At 43.5% G+C, this 12051-nt stretch overlaps 1 protein-coding gene across 1 annotated transcript in view; it reads left to right on the top strand.

Annotated features, from left to right (window-relative positions):
* ITK (IL2 inducible T cell kinase) overlaps positions 1–12051 on the top strand; it is a 66073-nt gene that overhangs the window by 43335 nt on the left and 10687 nt on the right. The window contains exons 9-13 of the mRNA XM_080803731.1: positions 6088–6170; positions 7911–8044; positions 8448–8522; positions 10441–10612; positions 10938–11154. Coding sequence (XP_080659857.1) covers positions 6088–6170; positions 7911–8044; positions 8448–8522; positions 10441–10612; positions 10938–11154 — 681 coding nt within the window. The remainder of the gene's footprint in view (positions 1–6087; positions 6171–7910; positions 8045–8447; positions 8523–10440; positions 10613–10937; positions 11155–12051) is intronic.

The raw sequence follows: 12051 nt of genomic DNA, 5'->3' as shown, positions 1-12051 counted from the left end.
CCTGCTGCACCTGGAAAATCAAACTGGATGTATGACAAAGCAGTTGCTCAACAAATAGTTGTTGAATGAATGAATACAGCAAATGCTTCACAAGTGTTTTTCCATTAACAACATACTTAGGGGTGCCCGGGTAGCTCAGTGGGTTAAGCCCCTGCCTTTGGCTTAGGTCATGATCTCAGGGTCCTGGGATCAAGCCCCGCATCAGGCTCTCTGCTCAGCAGGGAGCCTGCTTCCTCTTCTCGCTCTACCTGCCTCTATCTCTACTTGTGATCTCTTTCTGTCAAATAAATAAATAAAGCCTTTAAACAGAACAAAACAAAACAAAAAACAACCATGCTTAAAGAGAATCTGGCTGATCGGGAGCATCGTTGGGGGATCTTTTTAAAAATATAAATTCCAAACTCCAGCCCTCACCAGGAAGAAGCTCTGGAGGTGGCCCCCAGGTGGTTCTCCTGGGACCTACCCAAGTTGGGAACCGCAGAAAGGCATGTCCTATGCCGTGCTATCAACTTCTCAGATAACACCACCTCTAAGAAGCCTCTCATGCTTTCCCTCTCCCTGGCCGTGGAATGTGGTAGCCTGGCCTTGGAACCTTTATGGTGCAGTGTCATTATTTCTCCGGTGGTACTTTCTCACTCTGCCTTGGGCCTCAGGAATTTCTCTTCTCTTAATCCATTTAGGTAGAGGGCAAATTCCCCGGGAGCAGGTATTCCATACCTTACAGCCTCACACACATTGGGTGACCTGAATTTCAGGCGGTAGCCTTATTCCAAGGCATTGGCTTATCTTATTTCAAAGATGTCATTAAAGATGCAATGTTGACTTAATAATGGATTTGTTTCAGGAGAAGAAAACAACCAGCTCCAGAATGTGTCAGTGACATTCTCCTAAGTGTAATGCCACATGACAGGCTGTGACTTATCAGTCTGGCTTTTGCAGGAACCTACGCTGTGTGTTGAGATTACCTTCTGTAAACTCACCTTTAAATCATATGGGCAGAAAGAAGGCAAAAGACTCCTAATAAGTCAACTTATCTCAGATAAAGGCAAACAGTGGAATTAATACTTCCGACAGATGGTATATCATAGCGCGTGACAATAATGGTTAACGACAGCCCTAACAGTCCTTATTCTGACAGATTCCAGGAAATCTTCTATGCGCTTTAATTCTCCCAACAACTGTACATTTCACAGATGAGGAAACCAAAGCTCATATATTTAATCAGGAAATACCTGGAATTCACAGAATTATAGGCTGGTAAAGTAAGAATTCCATTCAAAGAACATCTGTGTTACAGAAGAGTAAACTGAGGCCAAGTTCAGAGTGTGAGTCGGTAGCATGGTTCTGGACTAGAGGACGGGTGCATACATACACAACCCCACAGGTGCACACGTGCGCGCGTGCACACACACACACACACACACGGTTAGTAAGGTAATACATGAGTTAACTTGTATTCTCCCATCCCCATAATTCCCATCAATATATTTCACCACCTCCATGACATTTTCCCTATTGTTGCCTCTTTATTTTTCTAGGTAAATTAGTACAAGGTAAACTGAGAACTTGAAAGTGTCCCAAGGGAATGAGGGCCCCCCTTCCGGCTGTATTGTACAAGTCAGTGCCCGTTTGCATGGCGGTGATGTGAGCAAAGACCCTTTAAGCTCCAGTGTTCTTGGTGGTTGTGACTTCCTCTGAGCGAGCCCCTTACAGGAAGTAGGCGGTAAAGCACATGCTAGATGCCTCGCTTTCCTCAGAACTCTAGACTGCCTCAGCCCCAGACCAGAGTTTCCTGTCACCTCCCTGAATGTTACTTAGAGCAATGACAGTAGGGGAAGGGCTCTGAGCCTCCCATGCTCAGCTGAGCTGACTGCAAACCTCACCTCCCCTTTTTCTCACATCTGTGTATTACTCTTGTTAATAGTTGGGCCCCACTCTGATCACAGTTTTAAAAAATAATAATAATGGCTTCTTTGGAGGAATTAGAACAACAATAAAACATTCCCAATTAAATAGATGTTTGCACCCCCCCCTTTATAGACACTAGATAAACATCTGTGTTTGTTTTATTATTGTTGTGAGGTTTGTTTGTTTTTTTGTTGGTTTATTTCTTCCCATTTTAGAATAACTGAGATTTGCAGACAAAAACTTCCCCTGCTAAAGTTTGGTTTCTTCCTGCCTTGAGTTTAACCCATCACATTCCACTGAGGCAAGAGAAAAAGCTTAAGTATTTGGCAAAGGGGGAAATCTCTGAAGACAAACTCTGCTACATGTAGCACAGGGATGACTCTCACCAACGTGATGTCAAGTAAAAGAAGCCAGACGCGATTCACATTTCACAGTAGCCGCAAGGTGGGAACAGCCCGATGTCCGTCCTTTGATGAATGGATAAACAAAATGTGGTATGGTCATATGATGGAATGTTATTCAGCCATAAAAAGGAAGAAAGTACCGATGCACACTCCAACTTGGATAAATCTTGTAAACAACATGTCAAGTGAAAGGAGCCCAGTGCAAAAGACCACCTATTATATTGTTTCATTTACATGAAGTGTCTAGAATAGGCAAATCTATAGAGATAGAAAGCATATTAGTGTAGCAGGGGTGCCAATAAAACAGAGGTATATTTGGGGAATAATGGAAATGTTCTAAAATTAGATTAAATGGCACAACTCTATCAGTTTACTAAAAATTATTGGATTGCATGCTTGAACTGGGAGCATTTCATAGTATGTAAATTATGCTTCAAAAGCTATTTTATTTTTTTAAGGATTTTATTTATTTATCTGACAGAGAGAGGGAGATCACAAGTAGGCAGAGAGGCAGGCAGAGAGAGAGGGGAGGCAGGCTCCCTGCTGAGCAGAGAGCCCGATGTGGGGCTCGATCCCAGGACCCTGGGACCGTGACCAGAGCCGAAGGCAGAGGCTTAACATACTGAGCCATCCAGGGGCCCCTCAAAAGCTATTTTAAAATCAAATGAGCTAATCTGGGATTTTTGATGTCATATAGATCGCCTTTATTTTAGAAATCAAATAAGCTACTGACTCTAAAGGGGAAAAAATTCTAATGCTTGGAAAATCAAGTTGTTGTTGTTTTTTTAGAAAAAAAGTTTTTTTTAAAGATTTTATTTATTTACTTGAGAAAGAATGAGTGAGAGAGAGCATGAGAGAGGAGAAGGTCAGAGGGAGAAGCAGACTCCCCAAGGAGCTTGGGAGCCCAATGCGGGACTTGATCCTGGAAGTCCGGGATCATGACCCGGACTCAAGCCGAAGGCAGTCACTCAACCAAATGAGCCACCCAGGCGCCCGAAAATCAAGCTTTTTAAAGGAGGATTTGTAAGCAAATGTTAAAAGGGTCTTTAAAATTTCACTGGATAAATGGTTTACATTTATATCTGAGAAATGGAAAATAAGAATCTGTTTAGCACTCGTCTGCTCTCACCGTGTCCAAGATTCTAAACAGAACGCATTGTGGGTAATGTGGGATGCTAACTACAGACTCAAGATCTTATATTCCTCCAGAAAGATTATAATGGATTTTCTTAGATTTAAAAAGAAATCATGAAATAAAAATTATGAAAATAAATTCTATGTGAACAAAGAATATTAGGACTGTTTCAGGATGTCTTAGAAAAAAGAAATACAGTAGCTTTCTGCATTTTCCTCAATTCTTGCCCTGTTTTCAGGCAGCAGCCAGAGGAGCCCAAATTTACAGCCTTAGGATAGGGAGACCACGGCTAAGCAATAGGGACCTGAAGATTCAGGTCTCAGCTTCAAATTTATTCCCCCCCCCCAGTTTTAATAGAGATAAGACTGATAAATATATATACATATATATTTATCAGTATATACATATATATATGTGTGTGATGAGTTTAAGGTGTACAATGTAATAATTTGATATCTATATATAGCAAAATGATTAATATAATGTTTCATTAATATCTATCACTTCACATAGTTACAGATTGTTTTCTCCTGTGACGAGAATGTTTAAGATCTATTCTCCTAGCAACTTTCAAATAGAAAGTACAATACTGTTAACTATTGTCATCAGTCTGGACCTTGCTTTCCAGGTCTTATTTACCTTATAACTGGAAGTTTATACCTTTTGACCCCCTTCGTCTACTTCCCCCACCTTCCACCCCCACTCTGATTTTCAAAATAGATCCTTGAAATCCCAGAAGAGGGAAATCTAAGAAGAGTTTTGGGAGTTTCACATTTATGTGGTAAATTATAGGTTTGACAAGAATGCACAATGATATAAGGGCCAGTTGTCCCCAGCTGCCCCCACAACTCCCCTGCTCCCAACACACACACCCCTGTAGGTTTAGGGCCAAGTTAGAGGTAGCAGGTTATATTTCTGGATGAACTTTCTAACTTTTTTTTTTAAGATTTTATTTATTTATTTGACAGACAGAGATCATAAGTAGGCAGAGAGGCAGGCAGAGAGAGAGGAGAAAGCAAGCTCTCCACGGAGCAGAGAGCCCAATGCAGGGCTCGATCCCAGGACCCTGGGATCATGACCTGAGCCGAAGGCAGATGCTTTAACCCACTGAGCCACCCAGGCACCCCAAGCTTTCTAACTTTTAATGCTGTTTTGAGAGTGAGAGACTACTCGTCGGGTCTATTATAAGTAAGAGCTACATGTCCAGTTGAGTCAATGGCGACCAAAGCTGGATGTCTATAAGAATCACATGTTGAGCTTCTAGAAAGTTCAGGAACCAGGGTGCCAGTCCTAGAGATTCTAAGTGTGTAGGTAAGGGGTGAAGCATGGTTCACTGTCTGTTGTTGTTTTGGTGTTTTGTCTTGTTCTATGCTTCAGTTTCTTCAGATGACCGTGATAATCAACAAAGTGTGGGACACAGGGGTGTAGGGAATTAGGCCAGAGCCATAGTTCTCAACTGGAATGATTTTGTCCCCCAAGGAACACTTGGCAGGGTCTCACATCCAGTTGCTAGAGGCCGGGAATGCTGTTAGACATCCTAAAATGCTGGGAATCTAGGAGTCAAACAATTAGCATGGCCATCTGTGTATACTGCTTTTATTGTGTGTAGAAAATCCACTTTGGAGCTTGGGGGAACAACTCACATTGTTCTAAATTGCATGCGCTTTGCTCCATGTGCTACCAGTATGTGTGGCACACACATGAGGCTCATGTGTTTCACTGGCCTTCACCTGAGGCCCTCACCGTGTTGAAGGTAAGTAGATCATAATAACAGGTTTTGCAAAAATTACCGGCACAAATTTACAGTTGGATAGAAACAGAGTGTTAGACATTAAGTACTCCAGACAGAGTTCAGACTTAAAGTTCCCACCGGGAATGAACATAGTGACGTATGCATTTGCTTGTACTTTTTCCATCAGCACTGGCAAAACTGTTGAGGGGTGGCGGGGGTGAAGAGTACATTCTCGGGGCCTTCCCTTCTCTCTACTTCCCTCATTAGACGAGGAACTTCACGGTTTTTCCCCTCTTTTGCCCACAGCAAAATCAGCACTCTAGAAAGGGGCTAATACATACTTTCCCATTAAGGAACTGACGGAACTTCAAGATCAGAAAGCTTTGTGCCCTTGGAGGGGAATGGAGAAGTGGCTTCTAACATGTGTTGAGGGGCGGCATCATGGAGCAATGGAAGGAACATGAGCTTTGCTCACTTGCCACATTCAAGGTTCAAAGCCCAGGTCTGCCACTTGCTAGCTATGGATTGTGAGAAAGTCACCTCAGCCCTGCGGCACACAGTGTCCTCATCAGTAAACTGAGGATATAAAATCTAGATTGCATGTTGTAGTGAGGGGTGGGTAACATCTGTACAAGCCTGGTATGTGGGGAGCCACAAAAGAACAGAGCTCCATTTATCTGTCTTCATTCCCTGCTTACGTCATCACTAGACGTCTCTGATCCATGATAGGACCCTCAGGAAATACCTGTTCAATGAACAAATGAAACGGTAGCCAGTATTGCTGAAAGTGTGCTCTGTGCAAAGCTGACGTATTGTCTTTCCTCCTTTCACAGACAAGCCAGTGGAGCTGGAGGCATGAGGCTGGTTTCCTGGGATCACTAACCCTCTGTATTTTCTAACCATTCTAGGGCAAAGAAGGAGCCTTCATGGTACGAGATTCCAGGACCCCGGGAACATACACCGTGTCTGTTTTCACCAAAGCCATTGTAAGGTATGGTGCCAAGTCAGCTCACTAGAAATGGTGTGCTTTCCCTGCTCCCTCTGAGAAAGCCAAGGTCAGGGAGGTGAAGGACAGAGCTGAAGTTGTTTCGCTGGAAAGTAATAGAACTGGGTCCAGACGCCAGGTTCTCTTCTAAGTTAGCACCCCTGAATGCAGAGCTCTAAAGAAATAAAGTAGTTGAGCTGCAGTTGATGAGTGTATAATACAACCCACAGCTAACGGAGAAGATACTTTCAGCCGGAAGTGAGAAGATCCGTGTTTTGGTTCTGGCTTGGCTAATAAAGCTCCCTACCATTTACTGAGTCCTTACCATGTTCCAGAATGTTATCATTTCTGATCCTAACAAGTTCTGAAGGCAGGCGTTACTATGCTCCTTCCACAATAGGAAAAAACAAGGCTCAAAGAGCAGATGGCAACTCACGCGGCCACGCCAGCATCACGCTCCAGCCGGCTCACTGCAAGACCCCGCTTGTCTCCCCTCTCTGTACCTCAGTTTCCTGCTCGGTAAAACAAATGTCTAAGAGCCTATCCAGGTCTCAATTTCTCTTCTAATTAAAAAATAAGTAAGAAAAAAGAAGTTTGGCAATGCGTAAAGTCCAGTAAGAATGAAGAGAAAAGAGAAAAAAAATGATTGGGGTGTCCTCAGGGATCACTTCTTGGAGAAGGAGGACATAAGCAAGGCTTGGAGCAGGGCCCGCTGGAAAAGAAGGTTCCTGCCCAGGGATGGGAAAGAAGACAATGCACATCACAGAGGGGCTATGCCTCTGCCATGGCTGGGGACAATGGGGACAGTGACCTGCAGCTCCATGAGATAGGATGGAGAAGGAATGAGAAATAAAGTCTATGCTTAGGGCACCCAAGACCACATCCTGGTTCAGTGATCCACTGCAAAGACTCATGGGACTCAGTCAGTCATACTCAAGGCTAAGATTTATTACAGTGGAAGAATACAAAGCAAAAGCAGCAAAGGGAGAAGACACATGGGACAAAATCCAGAGGGAGGCAAACATGAGCTTCCAAGAGTCCTCTCCCAGCAGAGTCACACAAGACAGGCTTTATTCCTCCCACAACAAGCTTTGACAACAAGGGCAAAATGGGGTCTACCAGGGAAGCTCATGAGAGACCCAGAGCTCAAGGTTTTCAGTGGGGGCTGGTCACCTAGGCACCGTCTGCCTAGCACATAGCAAAATTGCATTGTCCCAGAAGAAAAGCAGGCATGGAACATAAACCACAACAATTTAGGAACAGCCATCCTTATCAGTTAGACAGTGGTAAGAGCCCTCCCTAAATCCCAGTTCTCAGATGCCAGCCACGGGGCAACCTTGCAAGCAGGCCTTTCTAAAGAGAGCATTCGGGGCTGTTAAGTTAACTCTTTGCTCTGTAAAGTCACGTAAGTGTTAAGGGTCCAGAATGTTCCCTTCCCGTCTGCTCCACACAGCAGAGGAGGCAAGCATGTAGCACACACGAGAACGTTCCCCACTCCATGGCTATAAAGGAAGCATCATCAGCCCATCATGGCACTGATTCTAACTGGGTCTAGATGCAGCCTCTGAGTCCTTCTTACCCCAGCACCCAGGGCCACCCTGTCAAGACGGGCACACAAGTTAATACACCTGCCATCCTTCTGAGAGGATAAAAAATAAAGTTAATAGGGGTCTGATACCAGTAGACATGTTTGTGTCTAAATATTGCTTATTAATAACCACTACATTTATGTTTCATCTGTTTCAGTGAGAACAACCCCTGTATAAAGCACTATCACATCAAAGAAACGAATGACAACCCCAAGCGTTACTATGTGGCTGAGAAGTATGTGTTTGACTCCATCCCTCTCCTCATCAATTATCACCAGCATAATGGAGGAGGTGAGTGCTAAAGGACGAGGCCAGAGGGGAACCCTCACAGGGGAACTTGGAGACAAAAATGACAAACACCCCGCCAGGTTTCTTCATCTCAGATGAGTTGACCATAAATAAAAACCAAATCTCCAAATAAAAAAGGATGCCAAATATTTGATCATATTATATATTTTCCATTACCAAATTCTGTGGTTAGACTCATGGGATTTTGCCACCTGCCCAGCTGTATTTATCCCTTTTGTTGGACAGGATGTAGTATCAGTGACTAGGCTTTGGGATTTGTTTTCCAGAATAAAATAGCTTTTGCATTGGATTATATTTTTGCTGGTGATTTAACTTGAACAGTTAAATCACTTGGCTTGCAGCCAAGCTCTAACTACTACTGCCTTTCACATTTTACTCAACCCAGGTCTGGTCACCAGACTCCGGTACCCAGTTTGTTCCTGGAGGCAGAAAGCGCCAGTCACAGCAGGACTGAGATATGGTGAGCCGTGCATTCAGTGATGCTAAATATTTGCACTAACTCACATCCCTAAAGATCAAATTCTGAATGGACTTTCCACATACCTAATTCTTCCCCAGACTTAAAATAACCATTACAACAGGTACACTGTACATCCAGAGATGGCACGCCCAAAGGAATATTTACATAGTGTGTAAGAGAAATATATATATGAGCACATTTGCCGAGGTCAAATCAATGTCCATTGGTTTTACTGAAGAGGTCATCAATGAAGTGTTTATTGAGCACCTACTTCGTACAGAGCACTCTATCTAAATGCTATTTTTTCCCAATAGCATTTAGGAAAAAATATTAGAAAATGATGCTTTAGGACCCTTATTACACCACCTTCTTCTAGAACTTTTGTATCATCTAGTTTGCTGGGTATGGTCCATTGCAAGGGCTGAAAGTTAGAAGCGTTCAGAAGTGTTTGTCTGAATAACATGGTGTTAATTTTTTTTCCAATGCCTTTAGGCAAAGCTTGCATCTCCAGTGCCATAAGCCATCTTATTCCCTCTTATCCTTTGGAACTGCTTCCCTCATTTTTTATTATCTATCTGGAGCCTAAAGGCATTTGAGTTTGCTTCCTCTGGTCTTAACTGTTGTGGTCAAGGAGATGGCTCAAGTAATTTTCATTTTGGGTCTCCTAGATGGGTGGTTCTCAGACTCCAGTGTACACCTAAGTCATCTGGGATGCTTATTAATAATGTTGGCTCCTGGGGGCACCTAGGTGGTGCCCTCGGTTAAGCGTCTGGCTCTTGGTTTCAGCTCAGATTATGATTTCAGGATCATGAGGTCAAACCCCACATCAGGCTCTGTGCTCGGCACAGAGTCTGCCTAAGACTCTTTTCCCTTGCCCCTTCCCCCTCTAAAAATAAATAAATAAATCTCAAAAAAAGAAAAAAAAAAAAAAAGAATGTTGGCTCCTGGACACTACCTAACACTTATCAAAACACAATCCCTGATCATGAAATCCTCAAATCTGCATTTTAAACAAATGCTCTAGGTGATTTTGACACAGGTGATTAGAGAGTCAGACTTTGAGAAACACTGCTATGGGCTCTCCATCCCTAACTAGCACCATATCTGGTACAGAGTGGGAACTCAGCACTATTTTCTGTTGAGTCTGCCTTCAAGAGGTAGAAATTGAGCTGTTTATGGTCCTAGGCCAAGTGCCAGGAAAGGGTAATGTCTCTTTAGCCTCCTTATGAAAACAAGGTAATTCTCATATTTGCAGAATCTTAATGTATCCATGCTGGATGGGATTTCAGAGATTACTTTATGAACCCGTTCATTTTGTCAGTGTAAAAATTGAGAATCAGATTCCTTTTATTCATTTACCAAACATTTTTTGAGAGCCTACCATGTGCCAGATTGTGCTGAGTGGCACTTCTGTATGAGACCCCTTGGGATGCTTATTCCCAACCCCTGCTTTGGCTGAACAGAGTGCTGTGGATGCACTTGCTGAATAAATGAATGAATGAATAAGTGAATGAATGAATGAATGATCAGCTCAAATGAAATTTGCTCTATGTGAAAAATGGCAATAAAACATTTTCAATCAGGTATAGAAAATAGTTGAGACATTACAAGACCCCTTTCATTTATTTTCTTTGATACCTTGATTAATGCCACTTTCCTTCCTCCTTTCATGTAATCTCCCCCCACATACATTTTTCACGGTTTTAAGTGCATATCCTATGTTATGATTTGGGGGACAAAGATAATAATTTTACCTATCTATGATAGTTCTATGTCTAAAGCTTATACTATTTGCCATCTTCGGGTTATATTAACAATAAGGTAACATGCTACCTAGGGTTACAGATAGTCTCCTTGTAGCACCATACCTCATATCTACTGATTGCCATTCCTGGAAAAACCTCTCTCTCTTTTCCAGGGAAATGGGTGATCCATCCCTCCGAGCTCACTTTTGTGCAGGAGATTGGCAGTGGGCAGTTTGGGTTGGTGCATCTTGGCTACTGGCTCAACAAGGACAAGGTGGCCATCAAAACCATTCAAGAAGGGGCTATGTCTGAAGAGGACTTCATAGAGGAGGCTGAAGTCATGATGTGAGTGGCCAAAACGAGAGTATGCAAAGATGTCTTGGGGAGGATATGTGATGCCATGTCATGCCACTTTGTGGCTCAAATCTCCCAATGGTTTCCAGTGGCATGGAAAATAAAGTCAAAACCCTCACCGTGGCCTGTAAGGCCTGTCAGGGTCTTGCCCTTCCCCCCACTACCAGTCTCATCCCCCAGCCCCACTGGCCTCCATTCACCATCACCCATGCCATCTGACTCTTCACCATCCCTCAGGTTGTTTTTGTTTGGGGGAGGGAATGCATTTTTGGGAGACTGAGTTTAGACCATCTGACCCTTGACCTTTTCCCTTCAGGAAACTCTCTCACCCCAAACTGGTCCAGCTGTATGGGGTGTGCCTAGAGCAGGCCCCCATCTGCCTGGTGTTTGAGTTCATGGAGCATGGCTGCCTGTCAGATTACCTGCGCAGCCAGCGGGGTCTCTTCGCTGCAGAAACCCTGCTGGGCATGTGCCTGGACGTGTGTGAGGGCATGGCGTACCTGGAGGAGGCATGTGTCATCCACAGAGACCTGGTAAGAGGATGCAGGGCCAACGTCTGTAGGTCTGGGATGAAGGGCTGTGTCCCACAGAAGTGTACGCTACCCAGACTGGGAATACGCTGGTATATAACAGGTCACAGACCACCTCCCCTCCGCCCTTCACTTCTTCCTTCTTCCACCCACTAGGCGATGTCCTAGTAGGACTCAGATCTGGGTTCTAATCCCAGCCTTGTTTCTGACTTGTACCCTCTGAGTCTGAGTTTACATTTTTCCAAAATGAGGCTTATAACCTCTCCTTAACTTCCCTGTGCCTCGGTTTCCTCTTGATAAAGTGAAAGAAACGGACAAGCACAGTTTTTTCTCAAACTGTTACCCAAGAATCTACCCCAATCACATTGGGGTGATGCTCAAACCATCCTAAGAATCTCCAGAGGTCAGGGCTCAGGATATCCATTTTAACATACCCCCTTGGGATTCGTAGGTACATTTCAACTGTGAGAAAAGAGTCTTTTCTCACTAAGGGCTCTTCCAGTGCAGTTCTGTGATACTAAGTCGGGACTAGGTACTCTTCCTATTGAGGAACAGTTTTAAGAGAATTAGTAACCTCAAAACATTCTTATTTTAGTCAAATGGGTGACAGTTTCTTCGTATCATCCCTAATGTTAACACTGTCTATTGCCTCAGGTTGCGTTAGAGCACATCGTTGGTTAGACAACACCAGATTTCTCTTCTAATTAGGATCTCAAGAATGAAGGTACAAGACCAAACTTACTCATCCTAATAAAGGATCTTACACATTTAACTTTTTAGCTCGCTTCTGGGCACTAGTGAAGCTTAATTAACATCTGTAAAGCCCTTGTACAGCAACACATAGAAACCCAAAAGCCTGAGATTATAGGAGATTCCTTGTATTGATTTTCCACCGACAGT

This window comes from Martes martes (assembly GCF_963455335.1).
Source record: "Martes martes genome assembly, chromosome: 5".
NCBI classification, from domain to species: domain Eukaryota; kingdom Metazoa; phylum Chordata; class Mammalia; order Carnivora; family Mustelidae; genus Martes; species Martes martes.
This window is presented reverse-complemented; position numbering and strand designations above follow the sequence as displayed.